This window comes from Lontra canadensis, unplaced genomic scaffold (genome assembly GCF_010015895.1).
Source record: "Lontra canadensis isolate GAN:19392208 unplaced genomic scaffold, GSC_riverotter_1.0 scaffold61, whole genome shotgun sequence".
Taxonomy (NCBI): Eukaryota; Metazoa; Chordata; class Mammalia; order Carnivora; family Mustelidae; genus Lontra; species Lontra canadensis.
In genome coordinates this window covers 5,378,487-5,406,224 of record NW_022631055.1, presented here as the reverse complement: position 1 = coordinate 5,406,224, position 27,738 = coordinate 5,378,487, and the positions used below count along the sequence as shown (strand labels likewise).

At 35.7% G+C, this 27,738-nt stretch overlaps 1 protein-coding gene across 29 annotated transcripts in view; it reads right to left on the bottom strand.

Moving 5' to 3' along the window:
* Window positions 1–27,738, bottom strand: part of NRXN1 (neurexin 1) — a 1,152,783-nt gene that overhangs the window by 712,467 nt on the left and 412,578 nt on the right. For all 29 annotated transcript variants that reach the window (XM_032877800.1, XM_032877795.1, XM_032877797.1 and 26 more), the window contains one exon: window positions 1–266. This exon is cut by the window's left edge and continues 36 nt beyond it. In XM_032877800.1, the coding sequence (XP_032733691.1) occupies window positions 1–266 (266 nt within the window). The remainder of the gene's footprint in view (window positions 267–27,738) is intronic.

Here is a 27,738-nt window from a genome sequence, read left to right as displayed (position 1 = left end):
GGCATTATCATTAAACTTTCCATTCACGGGCTCCACTAGTGCTTCAAAGGCCCCTGATCCCAAATTAATGACCAGAGAGACAGCTCCATTTTTCAGGGCAAGATTGACATAATCAGCCGATTTCCCAGTGTGAAGCATCAGTCCATTCCTCTGAAGAGTTTTAAAGGACAGCGTTATTTCATCGCTGCTGCTTTGAATGGGGTTTTGAGACAAGTCGTAGCAGAAGTATTCAGATCCCTTGAAAGTGGCAATATATTCTTCTTTTCCTAGGGGGAAACAGATACATACATGCGTAAGTAAAGAAATATACTACATAGATCAGCAGACCTTAACAGAAACAAAATTAATCATCCCCCCAAATTAACTCTGTTTAGTTAACATTCATTACAAGAGCCCCATCAAACAGAATCAAATGGTACTGTAGGTGGCAGTATATTTTTTTTAATAAACCTCCTCAGCTATTGGGCCATCAACTGCAATAGCTAAAGCTGACATTCTTGAAAATTCAATTAATTTTTAAGTATCACTGCAAGAGCTCTGATCTGAGAAAGCAGCTCTGTGATATCTCCAGGGCATGAATCAGGTACCATAAATGCATATTGGATGGTTCTACTCTGCTGGCAACAATGGGTTCCAATGTGTTTGCAACATTCTCTCCATCCAACTGAGGCGTTATTTTAATTTTCAGTGAGACATTTATATTCAAAGATCTTCTCAGTGAAGAGACAAATATTTTCATCACTGAGAAACCATAACAAATTATCTGGTAAGGGGAAAGAAAAAAAAAAAAAAGAATTCGGTCTGGAAGTAAATAGATCTCCTACAGAGCATGTGCATTTTTTTTTTTTTTTCTTTTTGGTTTGTTCTCTCCCTGGATGGAGGGAGCAGTGATAGCAAGCTTAATGGAGCCTGCTGGATTGTTGATTCATTCCCTGATCTCACCAAGCAGATGGTAGGGTTGGCTTTTATGAGACTGGTAAAAATTCCAGCACATCGTCATGGGAATAGCATGTAAATGAAGCCTCAACATTTTCTATATATCTGTCTTTACCATATTTACGAGCAACAATGTGGATCCCACAAGATGTCAGACAGATCAACCCAAAATGTGGGTATTTGGAAAGAGCAATCCTCTCCCACTGATTGACTTTAACCAAAGGAAGAGTGTAAGCCAAAAGTTTCCTCAATTTCCTAGGCAATAATGGTATTGTGCCAAGAAAAATGAAACAGTATGGTCTAGAATCAGCTTCTGATAAACTATAAACAGAATTTTAAAATGATACTGTGGAATCTTAATCTGTTTTACTGGGAATATAACATCTCCACCATGTCCACAGGAGGGCTCATGACAAAAGGGGCTTACCCTTGGCAAAAGGTTTTTTACCTCAGGCCTGTTTCATTTGTGAAATAACTCATGTCCTTGAACCAGAGCTCAAATTGAGGTCTCAGATCACCAGTACCAGATGACCTGACTCTGGATGTAGACGGTGCCATAAGTGGCTAGAAGTAGGCAAGGCATGGCACGAAGTTAAACAATGAGCACCTAGAGACTTTCACAACGGTGTGAGCCCGAGAAAAGTCACTGCCTACCAGTAAGTTATTAGTGATGACTAGTGGTCAAGCCAAATCCATCACATTCTGAGGCACAATCATAGCAAGGACAATACAAGCCAAACTAGAGGGCCCTTCCCATTCATACAGTCAAAATATTCGTTGAGTACCTCCCAAGTGTTAAGCCCAGTACTAGCCTTTAGGGATAATGAAGTGGCCAAACCTGATTCCATTCCTGTCTCTGAAAGATGACAGTCCATGTCTACTTCCCCGGTCAGTTCAATACGGCAAGTGGCTCGATATTGGGAGTTAGCACAACTAAATATTTCTAAATATATATATGAGGGGGAAAGAAAATAGATCGAAATATGAAATTAGATACTAGCTTGGCTACTTGCTAACTGCACTGGGAGGCAATTAAGCAGCTTTTCAAATCTCAGTTTCTGAAAATGGTTTGTTATACCAGTCTTCCCAGATAAAATGAGATAACGCATGTACAGATATCTGGCAAAGTTGGTAGGCATTAGGAGTGGTAGATGTTTTCCTTCTTGCCTGTCTGATGTAATAAATGTGATAAATAATCTAAAACAAATAGCATATATCAACTTTATTGTGAAATCAAGAATATTATCTTTAAGATCAGAACAAGGACACCTACTATCAACATACTGTCCTTGAAGCCCTAGGTAATAATAGGAAAATAGGGAAAATATATGAGCATAATAAAGATTATAAGTGACAAAATCATATTAGTAAATATTATTGTGTGAATTGAAAGACCAAAATAATCTTCAGAAAAGTATTGGGTTTAATAAGATATTTCAGAAAGATTGCAGGGTTCTGTGTACTGGGACAGTGTTTTACACATATATAAACAGATCTATAGATTTGATGAAATTCCATTAGAAATCTAAATGAAATTTTAAAATGAATGTGAAAAACTGATTCCATGAGTTCTTTGGGAAAACAAAGAGCCCCAAATAGCCAACCTATGCCAGAGAAAGAAGATGAAGGAACTTTCTTGTGTAAAGGTGCCCATTTATTAGAAAATGATGGTAATGAAGATTAATACACTAGGATAAATTTTAAAAAGGGGGATAAAAATAATGAAACTAAAAATAAACCTAAGCCTATACGAAAACGATTTATATCAAGTCAGGCATTGCAGTTAAGTGAGCAGAGTATAGATTTGTCGATAAATGGTGCCGGGACAACTGGTTATCTATATAAAAAAAGGAAAATTAAATCTCTACATCATCTATAAAAATCAATTCCTCATGCACCAAGGATATAAATTACTGAGGTAAATCTGTAAAATTTTTGTAAGACAAAGTAAGATACTGAATTATGGAATGATTTATTAAATAGGCATAAAAGGTACTAATAAAATATCAATACATTCACCCACATTAAAATTGGGAACACCTGTTCATAAATAATATCACAAAGAGAGAAAGAATCTATATAAAAAATTGGAAGAAAATAAGTTTTTAAAGATTTTACTTATCTGAGAGAGAGAGAGAAAGCACAAATGGAGTGACGGGAAGAGGGAGAAGCAGACTCCCCGTTGAGCAGGAAGCCCGATGTGGGGCTTGATCCAGGGACCCTGGGATCACGACCTGAGCCAAAGGGAGATGCTTAACTAGCTGACCCATCCAGGCACCCCCAAGATATTTTTATACCATACTATTTAAAAAGGACTACAATCCAAGGTATGTAAAGCACTTTGATAAATCAATATGAAACAAGATGAGCAAGGGGAAAGTAGGCAAAAGAAAAGCACAGTAATTTCACAGAATAAATGAAAAGATGATCAATCCTATCAGTCTTCTGGGAAAGGCAAAAACCAGATTATGTTCAAATCCCATGTCGTAACCCTGAAATTGGCAAAAAATGAAAATAAAAGAGAAAAATTCCAGGCTTGGAAAAGCCATGGATATAAAGTAATTCTTACTGCTGCGAAGAGGGCTAATGAGATGAAAATTGACCAACTACAGTAAGCCCTATTTGGCATTATATAATCCCATGGGAATTTCTCATCTTGTAAAGGTTTCAGTCCTTAGAAAATGGTTGCCATAATCAATAGGAATAAAATTTACAATTATTTCAGAATTTCAGAAAGACTGCAGGGTTCTGTGTACTGGGACAGTGTTTTACAAATTTACAAGTTTTCAAATCACTTCTCTCTGCTCATTGTTCTGGTCCTTAAATGATAGGTAGTCACATGAATTCCAGTTCATATATGGTAAGTCCACTTATCTGAAGATGATATTTGCAGAATTTTCATCCCCACTGAGTACTTAAAATGGGTCTCTAAGCCACAGAAAGTTTTGGAGACCCTTCTCTGGCCTAACCCTTTAATTTACATTATTAAGAAAGTGAGCCAAGAAAGACGCTTAACTATAGAGAACAAACTGAGGAATGTTACAGGGGAGGTGGCATGGGTTAAATGGGTGGTGGGTGTCAAGGAGGGCACTTGTGATAAACACCAGGTGTTGTATGTAAGTGATGAATCACTAAATTCTACACTTGAAGGTAATATGGCACTGTGTGTTAACTACCTGTAATTTAAATTCAAATTCGGAGAAAAAATATTTCAGACCTATTAAGTTTAAATGACTATCAAGTTCAGAAAGTGTGCCAGGAACAGAAGCAGACAAGAACTCAGCCTCTGACTATCTTTATTTTTATTTTTTTAAAGATTTCATTTAGTTATTTGAGAGAGAGAGAGAGTGAAAGAGCACAAGCAAGGGGAGCAGAGGAGGGGGAGGGGGAAGCAGGCTCCCCACCGAGCAGGGAACCTGATGCAGGACTCGATCCCAGGACCCCAGGCTCATGACCCTAGCTGAAGGCAGACACTTAACCATCTGAGCCACCCAGGCACCCAGCCTCTGACTACCCTCAAATAACTCAATAACAGAATAGCAAAGTTTGGGGATGATGTAAAGAGGTTTGGTTTATTTAAAAGGCTGTAGCATTTTATCCAACTGACCTAATGTCATTTCAAATCAGCATAATTCACAATGCATCTTGACAAAGGATTCCTTTGCCATATAATGTAGCAAACCCAAAAGGAAAAATAGTAAAAAGAGTTTGCAATTCACTAGATGGCAACCTTTGAAGTTATATGTGTGTTGATGACATTTAACACCAGATGTTTCTATTACTTAAAAATGAAAATATCACTCATTTTGTATTGTTTAATTAAAAAATTTAGGTAATTCAAATTGCATTAAAGGCAACCATATAAGTCTTGGAAAAATTCAATGTAGTACATATCATTACCTCTAAAAGCCATAAATGAGACATGAATCTAAACAGGAAAAATATTTTTGCTATTTTTTTTATGAAAGAATATGTATTCTATATAAAAATGCATAAATAATTCTATTTTTTATAAGACAAGAGGATTATACTTCCTCCAACTCTTTGTCTGTTGCTGTATAATCTTTGTCATTAAGTTTTGTGCTATGTCATATGCAAGTAAGAAGCAGCATAGTGAGTAATTATTTATGCTTTCCTGTTGAACATGTAAAGAATGGGTCTCTTTCCATTTTAAAATACAAGTCCTGAATATTTTGTGCATTTCCAATATGTGCTAAAACAATAAACATCAAAAAGAAATGAAATACCAACATTTTTTACAAAACTAAAATTTATATGGACCCACAAAAGATCCAAATAGCCAAAGCAATCTTGAGAAAGAAGAACAAAGCTGGCGGTAACACAATCCCAGATTTCAAGATATACTACAAAGCTGTAATAATCAAAACAATATGGTACTGGCAGAAAAGTAGACACACAGATCAACAGAACAGGATAGAAAGCCCAGAAATAAATTATGCTTATATGATCAATTAATCTATTACAATGGAAGCAAGACTATACAATGGGAAAAAAGTGTCTTCAACAAATGATGATGGGAAAACTGGACAGCTACATGCTCAAGAATGAAACCAGACCACTTTCTTATATCATACACAAAAATAAACTCAAAATGGATTAAAGACTTAAATATAAGACCTAAAACCATGAAAGTCCTAGAAGAAAACCCAGGCAGTAATTTATGAAAGAATGAAAGAGAGAGAGAAAGAAATTAGATTTACAGCAATACATATAGCAAGAAGTAATTATGTCCAGGGTATGTAAAGAACTTATACAAACCAATAAGAAAAAAAACAGACAAATCAGAAAAAAACAGGCAATCCATAAACAGACTTTCCATGATAACAGGATATCCATACGAAAAGATGTTCAGCTTTGTCTTCAGAGAAATCAACTTAAAACCACAGTAAAATATCAATACATTCTACTATGATGAATAAAATGACAAAGACAAATTATATCAAGTGTTGGTGAAGACATGGAACAACTAGAACTCTCGTATTATTACTGGTGGGAACTACTTTTAAACTGTTTGGCAACATCTTTTAAAGCTGGATCTCTGCATACTCTACCTTCCAGTAATTCCACTTGTAAGTATACATTCAACGAAAATTCACACAAAGATGGTCAGAATAACATACCAGCACGTTTGTAGCAGGACTGCAAAATAACCTCAAGCCAAACACTACCAAAACGTCAATCTATCGAATGGATAATTTGAGTTATAGTTACACAAAGGAACTGTAATGGAACTACATGATCTTCAACTACAAACAAAAATATAAATAAATCTCACAATAATAAGGTTAAGTAAAAAAGAAAAATGCCAGGTGCCTGCGTGGCTCAGTCAGTTGAACATCTGACTCTTGATTTCTGCTCAGGTCATGATCTTGGGTTTGTGAGATCCAGCCCAATGTTGGGCTCCAAACTGGGCATGGGGCCTGCTTGAGATTCTCTGTTCTTCCCCCCTTGGCCCTCACCACATCTCTCTCTGAAAGAAAGAAGGAAGGAAGGAAGGAAGGAGGAAAAAAAGATGGCCAGACTTAAAAGAGTATGTCTTATGATTCCCATTATATAAAATTTTTAAAAACAAGCAAAACTAATCTCTACTTTAGTATTTTGACAGGGATTTTGACAGGGATTACATTAAATGAGTAGATTGCTTTGGGTAGTATAGATATTTTAACAGTATTTGTTCTACTGATCCTTGAGCATGGAATGTCTTTCCATTTCTTTGTGTCATCTTCAGTTTCTTTTAACAGTGTTTTGTCATTTTCAGAGTAGAGGTCTTTCATCTCTTTGGTTCGGTTTAGTCTAAGGTAACTTATTTTTTTGGGTGTAATTGTAAATTGAATTGTTTACTTAATTTCTCTATTATCTTATTATTGGTGTATAGAAATGCAACATATTTATGTATGTTGATGTATCCTGTAATTTTACTAAAATCATTTCTAGCAATTTTTTGGTGGAGTCTTTCTGCTGTTCTAATACAGCATCAAGTCATCTGGAAGTAGTGAAATTTTACTTCTTCCTTGCTGATCTGGGTTTCTTTTATTTCTTTTTGTTGTCTGATACAGCTACTTCAACAACTATGTTGAAAATAAATGGTGGGAGTGTACGTCCCTGTCATGTTCCTGAACTTAGGGGAAAAGCTCTCAGTTTTTCCCAATTAAGGATGATGTTAGCTCTGAGTTCTCATGGATCTTTATTATGTTGAGGTATGTTCCCTCTAACTCTATTTTGTTGAGAATTTTTATTACAAATGGATGTTGAACTTTATCAAATGCTTTATCTGTGTTAATTGAAATGATCATGTGGTTCTTATCCTTTCTCTTACTGATGTGATGTAACACATTGATTGATTTGCAAATGTTGGACTATTCTCGCATCCTGGAATTATATCCCACTTGATTGTGGTAAATAATTTCTTAAAATGTATTGTTGAATTAGATTTTCTAGTATTTTATTGAGAATTTTTCTATCTCTGTTCATCAGGGATATTGACCTATATAGTTCTCTTTTTTAGTGGTGTCTTGTTTTAGTATCAAGGTAATGCTGGCTTTCATAGAATAAATTTTTTGGACTAGTTTGAGAAGAATAGGTATTAACTCTACTTTAAATGTTTGGTAAAATTCACCTGTGAAGCCATCTGGTCCTGGACTTCAGTTTGTTGGGAGTTTGATTACTGATTCAACTGTATTACTAGTAATTGGTCTATTCAGATTTTCTATTTCCTCCAGTTTCAGTTTTGGTACTTTATATGTTTCTAGAAATTTATCCATTTCTTCTGGGTTGTCTAATTTGTTGGCATGTAATATTGTCTTGTAATCCTTTGTTTTTCTGTGGTGTATGCTGTTATTTCTCCTCTCTCACTTGTGATTTTATTTGAGTTCTTTCACTTTTTTTCTTGATAAGTGTGGCTAAGGTTTATCAATTTTAATGATTTTTTCAAAGAAACTGCTCTTGGTTTCTTTGATCTGTTCTATCATTTTAAAATTTCTACATCATTTATTTCTGTTCTAATATTTATTATTTCTTTCATTCTGCTGGTTTTAGGTTTTGTTTGTTGTTCTTTTTCTAGTTCCTTTAAGTGTAAGGTAAGACTGCTTGAGGTTTTAGTTCTTCTTGAGGTAGCTTCTATTGCTATAAACTTCCCTCTTAAAACTGCTTTTGCTGCAACACAAAGTTTTTGGACTATTGTGATTTCATTTTCATTTGTTTCCATGTAATTTTTAAATTTCTTCTTTGATGTTGTGGTTGACTAATTCATTGTTTAGTAGCATATTATGTAACCTTCATGTATTTGTGGTCTTTCCAAATTTTTTTCTTATGGTTAACTTCTAGTCTATAGTATTTTGTAGTCAGCAAAGATGCATGGTATGAGTATGATTTTCTTGAATTTGTTGAGGTTTGTTTTGTGGGCTAACATATGATTTATTCTGGAAAATGTTCCATGTGCACTTGAAAAGAATGTGTACTCTGGTGTTTAGGATGGAATGTTCTAAATATATCTGTTAAATTCATCTGTTCCAGTGTCTCATTCAGAGCAATTGTTTCCTTGTTGATGTTCTGAATAGATGATCTGTCCATTGATGTAAGTGGTATGTTAAAGTTCCCTACTATTATAGTATTATTACTGATTAGTTCCTTTGTGCTTGTTATTAACTGTTTTATGTATTTGGATACTCCTATGTTGGGTGCATAAATATTTAAAATTGTTATATCTTCTTGATATTGTCCCTTTTATTATTATGTAGTATCCTTCCTTGTCTGTTACAGTCTTTGTTTTAAAGACTGTTTTGTCCAATATAAGTACTGCTACTCCAGCTTTCTTTTGATACCATTTGCATGGTAGATGTTTCACCATCATTTTCTCACTTTCAGTCTGCAGGTATCTTTCAGTCTAAAATGAGTCTCTTGTAGGAACATATACATGGATCTTTTTTTTTTTTTAATCCATTCTGTTACCTTATGTCTTTCAGTTGGAATATTTAGTCTGCTTAATAATGTTCCGTTTTCGATCTGGGTTTTTGTTATGGGTGTGCTCAGACTGCAAAAATCACACAGCTGTACACTTATAACATATGCATTTCTCAGTACTTCTGCTGTATTTCAATAAAATAATTTAAATAATCTAATTTAAATAATATGGATAATTGAGAAAAAGCTCATCAGGCATAGTATTATTGTCCCAGTTAATAGGGTGATATGAGCAAGACAATACTCCTATCAATGCTAAGTTTATTACTGAAAACTAAAATAGTAGCAATAGTAATAATATCAAATATGTCTCAGAAATAAACTTCTCAATGCATATTAATATCCCTTAATGCTATTTGCTCTTCAGAACCTCACAACATTTAGAAAGAAATATATAGGCTGCATAGATACAATTATAGTTGTTTGAAAGACCATACTCTAAAGGTGTTAACTGATGGGTCAATGCCAAGATGAAGGAAGTTTTATAATCACAGAGATGTTTTGATCATAGAGAGACAATTTAAAAAATAAACTTAAAAAATTGGAAGAGTTTTCTAAAATTATATATCAATTTGTTTTAGTGTTGCTATACAATTGCAGGAAAAGATTGAATAGGATGCCATTGGATTGTAGTCCTATTCAGTTTTCATACCTTCAATAATTTAGATAAAAACACAGTTTTTGCTCATCTAATTTTCTGAGGGAAAGTACAATGAAAAATTTGGAATTCTACAAATTTTTGTTATGCTGACAGGATGAGCTGACCCTGACAACGTTAAATTTGATGGTAATAAACCCGAGTCCTATTTTCTGGTCCAAAACCACCCAAGTGAACAAATAATAGAGGTGATATGACTTTCCAGACACAACAGATAAAACCAAATAAAGAAAAATCTTTGAAGGATTTAGAACATGAATCCACTGTATGATAGAGACACTCAAAAAAGTCTATGTAAGCATGGATTATATTCATGCAAGTGCTTAGAGGAGGGATGGCATGATCTTGTAGTTTAGTGCTGGTCCACTGACACCTATTAATACTCCTACTTGGTCAAACTACAATGTGTTTCAGTATATGCTGGAATGATGAAAGGCTTCTAGATTATATAAGAAAATACTGAAAGATCTCTTAAAGAAAAAAGAAAAAAAGAGGGGATATATGACAGCATCTTCAAATATCAGAATGTCCCTTAGAAGAGTTAACTCCATTTTGTGTAGAATCAGGGTGTAAATAGAATCAAAGCATAAAAGCTATGGGATAATATATGTCAATATAATGAAGAGTTTCTAAGAGAATTATCCATTGGTAAAGCATTTCATTTGATAGTAAACCAATTTTGTATCACAAAAAGGACTTAAACATAACAACCACTTAATTGGGTATGACATAAGGTTTTCAATCTTTGAAGGTTAAACTGTAAAAATGGATCGATTTCAACACCAAGAATTTCTACTTTATAGACAGGAATGTTAGACAAAGAGAGTTGAAATGACTTCCAAGTTCACAGAGAAATTGATTCTCAGGATAGAGCCCCTTCACACAGCCTATGCATGGGGCAAAAATCTCATTAATTTGGCCCTATGTTTCCACATCTATCAAGTTCAATGAGCTTTTCTACTAAGTGAAGGACCTGTAAGGGAATGACCCTACCTCTTAAGGGCAAAGATGCATTTGGGCAGAGAGAAGTCACCCTGACCCCACTTAGATGAGGCTTTTTATGCATGCCAAAACATTTCCTACATTATTGTTCTTGATTGTCTTGCTTTTCATAGGCACAATCACAAATAACACATGTTTTTAAGGTTTTACTCTATTTACATGATTCTAAGATTGTGTTCAACACAAACTAGAAACTAAAGTTAACATGTGAAAAAAAAATGAACAGAAACAGACATTTGAGTGAGAAACTTGCTTCATTTGTTTTATTGCTCTTCAAGTCAAATACACAAGAATACTGTGCTAAAAACATCCTTGACTAAAACAAAGGTATGCACTAGAAGTTTACATGATTAAATTAAATCATAAGCCTGACTGACTTTAAAGACAAAGCAAGTTTAGAAAAACAGAAAAAGGAAAGTCTGATTATTGAAAAACCACATCAGGTTAAATCCTATCCCTAAGAAGCATAACAGAAAATAGAATCATTTTATTTGCCACAATCCTGTTATTTAAAAATTAAAACAACCAGTTGATCACTATAAGTAAAAATAGCATGACTTTATTTTGTTTATTTTGATTATTTTTTTTTTAGAGAGAGAGAGAGAGTGCATTCATGGGCAAACCGGTGGGGGAGGGGCAGAGGGAGAGAGAGAATCTTAAGCTGGTTCCATGCCTAGCGTGGAGCCCAATGGGGCTTGATCTCACAACCCTTATATCATGATCTTGATATCATGACCTTGAGATCATGACCTGATCCAAAATCAAGAGTCAGATACTTAACCATTGAGCTAGCTGGGTGCCCCAAGCATTACTTTAAAGGGAAAGTAGTTTCCTTACATTTTTCTACCTGATTCAATGTTGCAAATCATTCCAAAATTCTCAAATATGATTCAATCTATGTAAATTCTGAGGCCAACTTCCATTATTTGCAGCAAGAAATCAAGCTTCATAAAATACTCATCACTCAAGATTTTATTCACTTTAGGTACACTTCAAAGCAACCAATCCAGAAAGAAGTTTTTAAGCATCTATCAGGTAACCCTCCAAAAAAGAGACACAGCCTTAATGATGATATACTTGAGGTGATTAAATATGAAAGATAAAGAAGACCTAGATATTATTCATCACAAGACCTTTACTGAAGGGATGAAGGGAGTGAGGGCCCAACAGATAAAATTATAGTCGCATAACTAATTGGTACAGAATCAAAATATAACTCTTGCCTCTTAAATCCAATCTCATGGTCTTCCTCATTTCCCAGAAATTTCATGAAATGAGTCTCTTATTAAGAACAAAAATTAAATACAGCTTAAACATGAACACATTTTTCTAAAAGAAAATAGGACACTGTCCAAAACTCTAGTACAATTTTCCAATCCTATTGTGAAACTGATTTGAATTTGCTTAAATAACGGCAGGTGCTGGGAACCAAAAGCCACTCTATGCCTGTCTGGGCTGATGACCAATCAGTTCTGCATGGGTCGTATGATACACGGGGACAGTGATAAACAGATACTCCAGCATTCATCAGGTGTGCAATATTGCAATTTCAGGGTCTGTCTCAGGCTCAACTTGCAACAACTGAATCTAAGACAACTGGACTCTAGCATATTTTAACCTGGACAGAATCAGTAACACAATTAAAATAAAAACATAGCTTGGCAATTATAGACTTTACAAAGAATCTCTACATGAACTTATGATTTCTTTAGATGCCAATTAATGATTACCTCATAAAGAAGTAAATTATATATTTAATTATAGGAACACAATTGTATTTGCAGCAAATTTACAGATATTCTACATTTATAGATAATCCTCATTTATAAAATGGACATGGAGTAAATAATTTTAAGTGTGAAATCATTTTATTACCAACATAGTCAATATATAGTGAACAGCTCATCTATATAACCATGCTCCAAAGAGTGGCCAATTTAAAACACAATACTTTCTCACTAGACTCAGAGTGTGCCTGCCTCTAACTCTAAAAATCTATATTTTGGGATATCCACATATTTTGGTCATGTGGCAAACTGCTCCACATTATAAAATGTGATTTCTAAAAATCTGACAGAAATTGTGGAATTGTGGAAGGCAAGAGCAGAGGGGGGAGAACTTTATAAGGAAGAGCAAAGTGTTGGTTAAAGTGGAAATGCCTAAAAAAATATGATCTCAACACCTGCTACCCAAAGTGTGACCTAAGGGACAGTATCAGGCATCACTTGGAGCTTGTAAGGAGTGTTAATCTCAGGACCCCTCCTCAGTCTATGGATGCAGAATTTGTATTTTAATGAGATCCCCCAGGTGATCCCAGTGAACATTAAAGCCCAAGTCCTATTGTGAGAACCAATTCTAGATTACTGTGCTTTAGAATATCTTTTAGGGATTGTAAGAGGGGTGTGTGTGTGTGTGTGTGTGTGTGTGTGTGTGTGTGTGGTGTCTGTCATGTCTGAGTTAAGTATTAAAGACAAAATATTTTGATATCATCACACTTCTCTTAAAGGATAAACATCCAGATCAGCGACTTTGCATCTTTTGAATAGAAAACCAAAGACTGGGGGAAAAAAAAGAATCAGAGAGATCTGATTAGTGTGTATATGTGTCAAATATCTATTTAATATGCATCCCAGCAGAGTCTGGTTGTTAAATCATTGGAGGTAATCTCTGAATTCTTATTCTCAACGTGTTTCACCTTTAGGCAATAATACAATAGGATCCTCTGTAGGTTTGGGAACTTAGAACTACTCTTCTGAATAAATCTGAGGGGTATATATCTCCTGGTACAGTCTAGTAAGTCATCTTTATTAGTGGATATACTTAATGAGGTTCATGCAACTGCATTTATGTCTCTCTAGAAATATCTTGGTTCATCCACTGCTGAAACTGAAAACAAACTGTCATTCATTCTAGATGTGATCCAACTCAATGAAAATGAACATTTCTACTGAGCCATCTGGCCAGGATTACATTTCTACTTTTTGCAGTTGAGTGAACTTGGAACATGTTAAAGTCAATAATATCCATCAATGAGGGAAATTTGTACTACTAAATATGGCCTACTATATTTAAAACCAGAATGACAATTCCTTAAAAGAAAGCACTAACCGTGTCTTATCTTGGCATCCCCACTGTCTTAAGTAGAGATGGGAGTAAATAAACATGTGGTAAGTGTAATGAAGAATGAAGCTGGGATGAGAAGAGAAGTAGTTACATAACTCTGCTTCTGAGGAGGGTTGGCTAAGGTTTTTGATTTGTTTTACTTTATTGTGTATGTGTGTATTTTAAGATAAACTGCTAACTTGTTATAAAATTAATTCAAAGTAGTTATTCAGCATACACTGAGATCAGTACAAACCAGAAACACTTGGATTGCAGGGTAGCATTCTTTGTATAAGGGGGAAGGGAAGGGATACCAGTAACTCACAGCATGTCTTTGATCTTAAGACAGTAATACTGAACCCAAAAGTCACACACATAAAGTGTCTGGTACTGCAAATGGAATCAATAGGGAGATTATTATCTATTCAGGCATCATTCATTTCATAATTACATATATGGGGCCCACAATTTGGAGGCACTATTCTAAGTATAAGAAAAACATCAGGATTTCCAGGGTTTCCACTTTCATCTAATGAGGGAGGAAGATATAAACCCTGAACAAGTGACACTGAACACACAAGAGACCTTAGCGAGAGCAAGATGGCAGGGTGACCCATGTACATGGCCAGGGGAGCTCTCTCAGCAGATGACGGTGAAACTAAGACCTGAGTGCTGAGAAGCCCCTTGGGGAGATCTGGGCAAAGAATATTCCAAGGACAAAAAACTCAAAAGGGCAACTTCCTGAAGTGAGGGGGAAAAAAAAGAACTTGGTTTATTTCAGAAATGGAGAAAAATTCAGTGAGCGCTGAGCATAGTGAAAGAAGGGGCGACATGGAATGAGATGGGATCTGGGGCTAGGTCATGTAGGGCATTCTTGATCTTCGTCAAACTTTCAGATTTTATTCCATGTACAATGAGAAACCACTGGAGTATTGTAGTCTGAGGAGTGGTATGATCTGATATGTATGTTCTAAAAATGATATGTCTGGCTTCTGTATGGAGATTGGACTATGGGTGTAGATGGAAGTGGTAGTAATGAGACCAACATTTATGCTGTTTTGGACCATAGGGACATGGGTTATGGAGTCATACTCACTGGGGTTTGAATTCCACTCTCACACTGTGAATACTTGGATAAATAACTGATCACCTTAAAATCTCAGTTCTTTTATCAGTAAATGGAGGCAATAAAATGTTTTCTCATCAGTAAATGGAGGACCTATCTGACAGGGTAGTTGTGAGGATTAAAAAATATAATGTATGTGTAATGAGTTTATTAAAAATTCGCAACCTACGGCATACATAAACATGAAAGAGAGTATTTAGGTATTTATGGAAAAACAGTCACTTTTTTTTCTCCATATCTTATTATCTTGGCCAGAATCACTGAATTTCTGGTCACTATTGGTTATCAAAAATTCAGGCTAATTTATAATTTTAACCAAAAAGTTGATGTAAATTTCAACCCTCATCTCATAGTTGAGGGAGAAGGGAGGTGGGATGTGGTATGGTGCTAGGCATCTTCTTATCTTCTGCCTTAAGACTTTGTCCTTCTTGGGGTACCTGGGTGGCTCAGTGGTTTAAGCCTCTGCCTTCAGCTCAGGTCATGATCTCAGGGTCCTGGGATTGAGCCCCACATCAGGAATCTCTGCTCAGCAGGGAACCTGCTTCCTCCTCTCTTTGCCTGCATCTCTGCCTACTTGTGATCTTTGTCTGTCAAATAAATAAATAAAATCTTGAAAAAAAAAAAAAGACTTTGTCCTTCTTGAATTTTCTAAGTATTAAGAAAGGTAGAGAGAGAGAGAGAGAGCTAGCGAGATAACATGAACAAGAGAAGGAGAGAGAGGGAGAAAAGGGGGAAGAAGACAGAGACAGAGACAAAGCTAGAGCTAGAGCTAGAGCTAGAGATCAGTCCTCTGGCCCAGCAAGTGGCCTTCTTTTGAGTAATCCTGGCCAGATGGCTCAAGCTTCAGCCTACATGGAGTGTCTGTTCAAGCCACAGAATCTTAGGTAACCTGGCTACACCAAATGCTGAGAGCATAGGATATACTTTCTTTGTGAACTCTTTCTACTTTGCCAGTTCCCTTCTTCCCTCCTCAGAAAAGCACAGGGCAGATCAGCAAGTTTGAAGCATACACTGCCATGCATCAGGAATGTAGAATACTAACCTTCCCTTTTTTGAATAATCAGGTTCTATAGTAGTCTCTTCCCCTAGTTAGGCTGGACAAAGGGAGCACACTTCTCCTTGAACAGTACATTTTCAGAGTACCTAAGACCTAGTGACTCTTTTTTCACCTATCTGCCCCATCCCTTAATGTTTAGGTAGACAGGTAAGGTGGGAGGTGGATAATGTGTTAGGAGTGGTGAGAGGGTCAGTTTTGCTGTGTCGTAGTAAATGCTGAGGGAGACAACTGGCCAGTGTTTAGAGGTTCACTTTACAGTGGAGATTACTTATATTCTTTTGTCTCAGGGGACTCTAGTCAATAATTCTATGAGGAAGGTATCTCTTGAACATGCAATTGTGTACACAGTCATACCTGGCATATGGTGGGGAATCATTTGTTAATTACTATTAACATTATTATTAAAGTAACTACAACAGGGGCACCTAGGTTGCTCAGTCAGTTAAACATTTGACTCTTGGTTTCAGCTCAGGTCATGATCTCAGGGTCATGAGATGGAGCCCTCATCAGGTTCCAAGCTCAGCTCAGCGTCTGCTTGTCTCTCTCCCTCTGCTCACTTTCCCCAACCTCTCTCTCTCATAAATAAAAATAAAATCTTAAAAAAATAAAGTAACTACTACATTTTCAAAAGACTCTCTGTCCGTTAAAAAAAATTAGCTGTTTACCAGTTCTTTTATTAACCAGAGTATCATTATGCCTCACAACCTAATTCCAGGAAAAATTTGGTTAGCTAAGGTTCATGGAATAAGAAAGAGATGGATATAATACAAATGGGGTAAAGGAAGAAAAAACTGTCTCTGTTGATGGTTTATCCTTTTAATCAGATTTGTACTTAGATGACTTACAAAATGATCTCATGTGGTGTTCGTGATTTTTAGTTTTTATTTTTCATTCTCTCAGGGAAGCACATTGGGGTAAGAATCAGGAGACCTGGTACACTGGTTTCCACTTGGCCACGTTTCAGCTGTCTTTCCCTGGCCTCCTCCTTAGCCTCCACACACCTCATTTTCCTTCCTGGCAACGTCACAGAGCTGGACTAAGTGCTCTCCAGTGTTTCTCTCAATTCTAAAATCCTGTGGTTCTGTAACATTCTTGATTTATTGAGTCACTGTTTCAATGATTCATTCAATAAACATTTACGGAGCCCCAACTCTGTGCCAAACTCTATTGCTTTCCTGCTGTCAAAATCAGGCAACATGCTAGAGTTAAATGTCTTTAAAGATTTTTGATGGCTGCTGCTTTTAAAAGGAACTTTCTATAGCAACCTCAGTCTCTTTGGGCTTCTAGAGCTAGTTGTCTTCTTATTCTGTAAGGACTAAAAAATTTAGAAAGACAAAGGGTCATGGAAAGGTGTTCTATTCACACTATCAGAAATAAACTTTCTATTCTGATCACTTTTCTTCCTTAGCTCAAAAAGAACACCTTCAACAGATTTTCTAGTCCTATGTAAGCTGGGGTGTTAAAAGAATGTGTTTGATAATTTGCCCCAAAGTTTAAGGTACTTTTCCATATGAGTTCAATCCCTGGAAAAATAAAATATTTTAAGAGAAAGTTTATATGACTTACTATAAGTTTATATGAATTAATTTAGGAGTATGCATACTTCTTGAAGAAAAGTATTGAAGAATCAATAATAAATAGTGTTAATATATATATTTTTTTATGGATAGAGCCCTTAATTTGGAGTTAGGAGCCCTGGGTTCAGTTCCTCATTTTGTGGTCAGAGCTACATAAACCTGGGTAAGTAAATGTAACCGAGTATGAGTTTTATTCAGTAGAATGACCGTAGTCATGCTATCACACCACAGTTTCAGATTTCTTAAAAATGAGGATTTGTAATATAATGATTATAGAATAATATTATTAACTATATACTGACTCTTCCATAAACTCTCCTCATCCCATCTATCATATCTGTGTTGAAAGCACCGTAAATCTACACTGTTTAGTTCAATACTTCTCACCCCAGGTTCTTCATCTGATTTGAATACTATTTTCTCAATTCTCACAACGATGCTATAAAACTAGCATCTTTCTAGATATATAGGAGAGAAGTTAGTTCATTAAGTACAATGAATTTCTTAGGACTTTATTCTCTTCCCAACACCAGCAGAGTTCTAGCCTAAATGCAAACACACAGAATTTAGAGGAGAGATTTTGGAAGTAGCTCACAGAATAAAGGAATCATTGAACCACAAAGTTTTGGAAAAGAAGGAGCACAGGGAAGATACAAGCTCCTCACAGCACAGTTCCTGGGATTGTATCAGATATATAACTCAACAACAGTGAACCTCAGACCCAAAGTAACTCCTTTCAAGTTCTAAACTCTCCAAAGGGGATTAACTGTGATTAGTTCAGCTTGTGTTGGTCAGAAGTCTTTGCTCCACATCAGACTTATGATCAGAGGGGAGGAATGGCCAGGTTATAAAACATGGACATTGAGAGAAGACTCATCCATTAGCACCTGACATTATCAACCAGTTGGTCTTGTAACCTAATATTAAAAGAGCACCCTTCCAGAGTGGGAGACACAGGCTTCCAGCTATGAAATGAATGAATCACTGGCAATGAGGATATAGCATAGTGAATACAGTTAATAGTAGTATAACTGTTATATGGTGACAGATGGTAGCTACACTTATGGTGAGCATAACATAATGTATAAAGAAACTGAATCACTACATTATACACCTGAAATGAAGGTAACATTATTTGTAAACTATACACTTCAGCTAAAAGAAAAGAATGTCCTTCTTAGGAGATGAATAATTATTACAATTTCCTTTTTCATTTTACCTTCGATATAAACTTAGGTCTTCAAGTCCAATGTTAGAAAAAAAAAAAGTGGATATTGGTTGATTTGTGACTAACTTTATTTGCACTCTGAAACTTCATCAGAAATCTCAGTGAGTCACAGAATTGTAAGCTTTAGAAGAGCCTGGGTGACTCGGTTAAGCATCCAACTCTCGATTTCAGCTCAAGTCATGATCTCAGGGTGCTGAGATCAAGCCCCGCATCAGGGTCTGCACTGGGTTTGTAGCCTGCTGAAGATTATCTTTCCCTCTCCCTCTGCCCCTCCTCTCTCTCTTACTCTCTCTTTCCCCTTTTCCAAACTCTATCCCCTCAAAAAAAAAAAAAAAGTTATACACTTTGGAGTTTAAAGAGGGAGACCTATAAAGGTTATGAGATTTTTCTCTAGTGCCTATAGCTAGGGATAGTCAAACTTGGGATGAGAAGCTGGGTTTCTACACCAGTTGATCCCAAACAGGGCTGGTCATCAGACCCATCTGGGAAAACTTTTAAAAAAGCATAGTTCTTTTTAAAAAAAGATTTTATTTATTTATTTGAGAGAGAGAGAGAGAGAGAGAGCCCTTGCAGGGGGGAAGGGCAAAGGGAGAGATAGAGAGAGAAGCAGACTTAGGAGCCTGATGCAGACTTGATCCCAGGACCCCAGATCATGACCAGAGTCAGAGGCAGGTGCTTAACTGACTGAGCCACCCAGGGAAGAAAAGCATATTTCTAGCACCCATCCCCATAAGCCTTATTTGATAGGACTGGATTGGTGTTTCTTAACACTTTATTAGGATTTATTTTCTAGGTACTTCCAGTATACAATGTAACTTGAAACTCAATATTTTTTTGTAAAGCCCTGGGCCTCCCTTGCTTCCTTAGCTTCTCATTTCCCAACAAACAGTGAGCACAAACTGTGAGACAAAATACAAATGAAACAACCAAAAATCAAAGCACATTCTCATTTTTAGTACGAAAGTGATTTGGTAAGAGAACGTTCTGGCCAGACTGAATAATACCACCTCTTGAAACCGTAGTTATAATTTACAGTGAATCCATTCACTTCTTACAGTGACCATTCTCTGATCTCAAGGATGGGAAACATTTCCACATTCACAGGCTATAAATGCTTTTTTTCTGCCTTTTCTACTAGTGAGTGAACCAAATACCCTGTTAGAACAAGTCTTTTCTTTCTAAAGTTTATTTGCCTTGATACTATACAACAAGAATATGTGATGTATTTTATGTCCCATGCTTGAAGTAAGATGCCTCTACCTCCATTCCCCATACTGCATGCCTTTCCCATGAACAATTTATAAAGCTATAAAATTTAAAGAGATCTTCTAATTCAAGGTCTTTCAAACATTTCTTCCCAAGTACCCAGGATTCACATATAATATACCAACTTTGCTACCTGCAATGTACTCTTCTGTGTTTTATAGAAATAAGAATTGCTCTAAATTGATTTCATAATCTAATAATGGTTCACCATTTGCCTTTGAAAAACACTGATTTCATTCAGCCTCTGCATTTTACAAACAGAAAAACTAAGTAAGGCCCAGAGAACTTAAAAGACTTGGCAAAAACTGTTTAGCTTCCTACCAGAATTTGGATCCCTGGACTGAATTCTGAGTTCCTTCTACTACATTCTGTGGCATTTCTAAAGCTGTTTTGGATAGGTTTGAATGGACACCTTCACAGTTTCAGAGAAAAGAAAATTCATTTTGAGAATATAGGCCAGTCTGTCTTTTTTTTTTTTTCCGCACCGTGACATACAATCCTAATTTAATCGCTTTCTTAGATACCTAGTTTTTGTAACTCCTAGAGAAAATACACAAAATTAAAGTTTTATAGCTTTCATATCACCAAACAATATTATTATTATTTTTTCAGCTTACAATTAAAAAATGTAGTAATTATCTTAACTACTTCATCATATTTGCACTATGTTAAGCTTGTCAACACCAACCTTCGAAGTTTGCAGTCTCTTTTGATATATAGTATTATAATGAAAGGCTTTGACTCAAGTGTTCAGATACTCCTGTTTAAAAATGGACAGTGCATTTTATTTTAAATTGGTAGTATTGCCCATGATGCGGGGAAAAAAAAAAACTATATTGCTTTACAATAAAGAAAACCCCTAAATCAGATACATGTAAGCATATTGACAAGAAGCTAATTACTGGCTCATGAGGTATATCCGGCTGAGGTGATATAATAAAATGTTTAATATTCATAGTGGTCCTCAACTTGGCATTACCATAAAATCACCTTAAAGAGCCTTGAAAAATATTGGATGCCTGGGTCCCTGTTCCCAACCTCAAAACTCATTTAACTGGTTCAGTGTGTGGGCATAGGCATAGGGATTTTCAGAAATTTTCTAGGTGATTCTAATGTGCAGATATGGTAGAGAAACAAGGGCTAAGAGAAATATGACCTAGACATTTAATGGGCAATAATAGTGTCTCTGTAACTCTTCTAATTTAGTTATAATATGTGCCAAAGTCTTGCAGCTCTTTAAGCTATAATTTACACTTTAGTTGTGACCATCTGTATATAGTATTGCTGTACATTTGCATATTGCTTAAGTAAATTAATAATAAGTAGTCAGCATATTTTAGCTTATAAAGTGGGAACACAATAGAATTTCCTCTCTCCCCTTCAAGAACATTATCAGATTGACCTTTGGAAGCATCTGATTTAAAGTCCATTTTCTTTTAAGGGCCAATACCACATGAATAAATACTCTACACATTCAGGTAGTACGGGAAACTAAAACCTATGCTGATATTGTGAAATTGCGTATCTTCCTGAAGGAAACGTCAGTTAAGAAGCATTGTAGAATTGTATCTTGCTACCAACTCAATCACATTTTCCCCAAAATATTAAAAAAAAATTGGCTGAATTGAGTTGTTTTCAGTTTTTTTTAAATTAAAAATGCAGCCAAATTCCAGAACTCTCATTATTAAAATATGTAAGATTTAAGTGTTTCTGGCAAAACCTACCACAAGCATTGAAAGAAGGCAGATGTTCCAAATCTTTAGAAGCCTGTCTTGAATCATGCTCTTTATCTGCTGGTCAGAATAAAACCTGAAGCCAATGAAGAGAATATGGAAGCTAAATATCTCACTAGGGACATCAAAAACAAGGACAGTCTTCTCTAAAGAGAAAGGCATGGAAGGGAGTCCTGGGATAAGACAGAGAAAGAAAGATGCAGAATGAAAGCTGTCCCTGAAATAGCTAACGAGAGGCGCCGACACCCATCCATCAGCAAGCTCTCCTTGACAGGCCCATCTCTGTCTAACAAACTGACACATCTATACACCACAAGCTGAAATCTTCAGTGTGTAAGTTCCTCTTCCTTCTTCTAACAGACAAATGCACAAAGGACTGGTTTTTGCTTGCCTTGCTGCCGCGCCTTAATGAACAATCAGCTCAGGATTTTCACCAAGTCAAACGCTGACTAAAAACCTCCTCACAATAGCCTTTAATAAATTTCGGCTTGTGTTTCCTTCACATGTATTTCAATTTGAAGACAAATTCCCCCTTTTCTCTCATTTGCAGTTGCTTGTTTGGTTAATTAAAAGGCATACTACTTGAAAGCAGAAAGGACACAAAATGGAAGACTGGGCAGATGGGTCAAGATGGAATGTCCCTGGCTCAGGCATGCCTGTGATTCTCTTCACTGAAACAAATCCTTTATTCTTCTTCTAGCTAAGATTCAACTAAGGCACAGAAGCAGCCCTTCAGTGTTTCCTACTTCAGATCAAAGTCCTTTTTATACTTGGCATGCAACCTAGTTGCATCAGAATTCCGTATAAAATGGAAAGTTTTAAGCGTCCAAGCAATTCAAGCTCATTCTATGGTCCTCTCGTCCTGTGGACTGCCTTAGCAGATTTGAAGTATCTCTTAGGGCAAAGTGGTTTGAAGCTTTGAGGTTTTCTTGGCGACTGGGAAGAATAATTTGACTTCACTTGGAATAAGATCATATTCAGCAGAAAAGATCTGCTGTGCTCAAGGTCATGGACTTTGGCTCTGTGGATATTCAGTTATTCAGCAGAATAGCCACTCTGAGCTTTTAAAGTGCTTTTGGATACTGCTGCAGGTGTTTCCTGTGGAGACGTCCCTCCCTGACAGCTACTGCCAGAGTCCCTGCATCTGCATGTCCCCTTCTGGATGCTGTCTGTTCTCTCCGAAAACCCTATTCCCTCTACATCAGCAACCCCCCCATATATATGTGTGTGTATATATATATATACATATATACACATATATATGTATATATATATATATATGCAATCCAAAAGATTTTCAAAGAAATGCTGTCATGAATCAAGATCTGTATATACATATATAAATGGCTAAATAGTTAAAAAACTTCAAGGTGAGGGGTTGTTTTTTTTAAACTGATGCATTTCAGAGCCTTACATCTTAAGCATCATTTTAGAGTGTGTTATTTGAAAATAAGCCAGGGACGCACTAGGGAATTAATGAAATCATTAATTAAAGGAACATATTAAAGACCTATTCTGTGAGAGGCACTACATTCGTTATCATGAAGAAAACAATGGTGGATGAGAGTTCTATTTTATAAGACATTCACAATGCAAAGAAGATACAAGGCATAGAAAAAGCAATGGAAATTCAAAAGAAGAGGTTACTTTCAAAGTGTTGAGATACATTTCATAAAGAAAGTAAAACTTTGTTGGATAACATCTTGAAGGATGACTGATTTGAAATAGGTAATTTAGAGAAAAGGCACCACGGCAAGTGAAGAGATAAAGACGAGTGAAGGTTTTGAGCGGAGAAATCAAACAATTAATAAAATTTGACTGGAACTAAGGTGCCATGACAAACGAAATGAGAAAGTTTGGCTCAGGCTGAAGTGTAAATGTCCTCTATAGAGGTAGGAGACGTTTCTAACATTTTGATCAGGAATATCCATCTAAGAGGGAATGGTGAATTACTGATGGGTGTGAATTTAGGGATACCAACTGCATCTCCAATTTTTGTTATGATTATTATAGTATTGAACAAAGCAGTCCACCTAAATGAAGATAACAACTGCAATGTAAAAATAAGAAGAGTTAACATTTAGAAATTACTATTCAGGTTTAGTTCGTGGCAAGGAGGGCAGGCAGAACAGATGGATCGTCCATTACTAGATATTTTTATTCTTATCTCCTATCAAATAGACAAACGTTTGTGAGGAAAAAGTCGTCATGTAAAGAAGCTTTACTTTACACTATGTGCCAGGGAGGATATTGGTCTAATGATCCAAGGAAGTGAGGCATAGTTATATTCTCTTTAACTGTGAAATATAGTCTAGTGAGTTGTATTAAACATGACTAAAGATTATTAGGAAGAGCCTTTAGATTCTTTAAAAGTAAGATAGTGACCATGTAAGCAATAACACTGCCAGGTACTCTTTAAAGAATATCCTATTCTTTAGGATGATGGTATGCTAACTTTCTTATAGAAAGTGGATGCTAACTTTCTTATAGAACAAGTTTAAATGTAAATGATTATAGTGCCTGAATACATTTTCCTTTTTAAAATTTATGTTTTTTTTAATTTCTTTTTTAAAATTTAAATTCAATTAATTAACATAGTGTATTATTAGTTTCAGAGGTAGAGTTAAGTGACTCATCAGTCATATGTATGTGCTTATTATATCACATGCCCTACTTAATGTCCACCACCCAGTTACCCCAACCCCTCACCCCCTTCCCTCCAGCAACCATCAGTTTGTTTCCTGTGATGAAGAATCTATGTTCTGTCTCCCTCTGATTTCATCTTGTTTTATTTTTCCTTCTCTTCCCCTATGATCCTGTTTTGTTTCTTAAATTCCACATATGAGTGAGATCATATGCTAATTGTCTTTCTCTGATTGACTTATTTCTCTTAGTGTGATACTCTCTAGCTCCATCCATGTCATTGTCAATGGTGAGATTTATTTTATTTTTTTTTATTTTTTTTTGGTGTCTGAGTAGTGAATACATTTTCTCTTGACTTTGTTCCTGATGATGTGGTTAAGAACTCAGGCTGGTTAAGAGCTCAGACAAATTACCACTCCATCATTTATCAGCTTTGTGATTATGCCTAAACATTATAATTCTCCAATCCTTCCTCCTCTAAAATGTGGGGAAATATTTACCTAGAGGTTAAGGAGTTGATACTTATAAAATTATTAGCATAGAGTCTGGCCAAAAATGTCTTCCAGTTACCCTGTATAAAATTTTTGTTTTTAATACTATAAAATCAATCCATTAGAGTTTTACTTCATGGCAAACTCTTTTCATTTCTTGATTAATAAAACATTCCCTAACCCCCAAATTATAAAGATATCTCCCTCTCTTTTCTTCTAGTTTTTCTCTAATATTGCAATGCCTTTATTATTTAATTACACGAATGGTATGTGAGAGGAACCTAATTCTACTTTTTCCCCACATGCATAAGCAGTTATTCCAATACTATCTATTAACTATTACAACCTTGCCTCACAGTTTTTAACAGTACACATCACATACTAAACTCCGTACGTACTTGATCCACTGTGAGACTCTATTCTTCTCCATATACCTGTTTGTCTGTTTCTGTGCCGGAAACAGCCTGCTTAGTTATAGTCATTCCATAGTATCTTTTTTAAAAAAGATTTTATTTAGTTATTTGACAGGGAGAAAGAGAGCCAGAGAACACAAGCAGAGGGAGCAGCAGGAGAGGGAGAAGCCAATTCCTCTCTGAGCAGGGAGCCCAAATGGGGCTTCCTCCCAGGACCCTGAGATCAGGGTCCAGTGATGTGAGCTGAAGGCAGATGCTTAGCCAAATGAGACACCCAGGTGCCCCTCATAATACCTTTTAATATCATGTTGGTAACCTGATCATCTTTCTCAAAAATATATCCTTTTATGCAAATTTGCACTTGCATATTACCTTCAGAAATAATTCGTCTAGACCCCCAATCCCTTATGAGTTAAGTTGCCCTAACTCTGTCATTTAATTTAAAGCTTGAATCATCCCATCCAGAGGCACACAGTTGTTATTGTTTTTTTTTTTTTTCCCTACACATTTAGGTCCTGTTTTCTGTCCTTCAGTAAAAGTTTTATTATTTTCTTTACATAAGTCTTGCACAAGGCCAACATTTTGTAATGTTTGGGAAAGATTTTCATAGTCCTAAAATCTTCATGCAGGTAAAATATATTAATGATTTAAACATCTGCATTAACTTGATAAACATGATGATTTGACAGAAAATTCCCTCAAAATTTTTGCCTTCCCACTTTAGCCTTTTATCCTGATTATGCTAAGTAACTGAATTGGTAAGAAAAAGATTTATTCTGCATAATAGTCTTTCAGATCTCAAAAAGGATATTTTTTTTACCATATATATATATACATATACATATAGTGAAAGAAATATATCTATATCTATATATATTACTTTAAAATTATATCTGTGGAAAGGAACATTCCTATAAATTCTAGTAGACACTATCCAGAAGACACTATCCAGAAAATAACGACAAATAATTTAACTGGAAACAAACAAGCAGCCCCCAGGTAGGCGGCTAATCTGAGACATTATAGTCAGAAAGTAAGGATTAAACCACACTGGTATGACTTTTAATCTCATGTACTTATGGGATAAAATAAAATTCTATCTACCAGCTCATGAGAAGACATTCTTCCCTCTGAATTGTATTTCTACATATAGGCTATCCTCCAGGTTGAAGGAAAATAATTCTTTGCTATTACTCACCAGTAGCAACCCTAAAGGACATAAAATCACATCAGAAGTACAAATAGCCATCTTTCTCCTGCAATTTCACTACTGAGGTGGAACAATTTACCCATTAACCCAGGAAACAAAAATATTGTGATTTAAGTCATTTCCAGATGCTGGGCAAAGCTACAGGTTTGTTAAATATAATTTTTTTTCTTTTTAGAAGCATGGCTACATAAATTTCTTGGTTTTGATATTGAAAATAACTTGTCAAACACAGGTATATTCCAAATGAGACCGAAAATAAACACAGCCCAGAAAGCAGTATTTCTCTATAAGCTGTATAGAAAAGTAGCTCTAATTTTCATTTCTAGGAGAAAACAAATGATACGAGAATGAAAAAAAAAAAAAAAAGTAACAGTGCTCCCTCTAGAGTTAATATACCTACATTTCTCTATCACTTTACTGGCTTTTGTTTTTCTTTCTATGTAACATTTATCATTACTTAAGGTACAAAATAATTATTTATTTACCTTCACATCTCCCACTGAAGTGTGAGTTTTGTGAGGGCAGGGGATTTCGACTCTTGTCATGGTGGCTGTCGATCATTATATTCCAGGGGCTGTGTCTAGCACCTAAGAGGCACTCAGTGACAGACTATTGATTGAAATATTTATAATTAATTTTATCTATAAGCTGCACATGAGCCAAAGAGTTAAAGCTAACCAAATAAGCCATTTTGAAATATAAATGAAAATTTCTATTGTTATTATCCAAGACCCTTTTAAACTTTACTCTGCTTAAAATCAAATTTGATTATGGAGCTAAAGGAAAGGTACTGCTTGAATGTAAGATCAGGGATGATTTTTATTTACATGATTCCTTGTCTAAGGAGGGAAAACAGATGGTAACCACACATTAAACAGATCATTTAATTACATTTGTTCAAAGTGTCACCAAGGAAGGAAAACCAAAATGTACCTTGATGGCAAATACTCAAATGGCACCTGGGAAAGGGATTCCCTACAAAGGTACATTTCAGTTGCTGAAACCTGAAAAAAGAGTAAGGGTTAAAGCAGGTGGGAAGGGCAAAGAACATTCCAGGTACCTCTAGTGACACCTAGAAAGTTCTGAGGCTAGAAAGATATTAATAAATTTTAGAAACTATGAGAAGACATACTGGAAAAGAATCAGGACAAAACAGGTGGAAGACAGCATTCTGGTGGTAGACCTTCTTTTCATGCTGAATCTGCAGTCCTTGGAACTTTCCAGAACCTTCCTACACCCAGAAGAACTCTCCCTGCCAGATGCTGTGGCAATAAGAAGTAGAAGCAGGAAGTACTCTGAAATTGGCTGATTTGTTT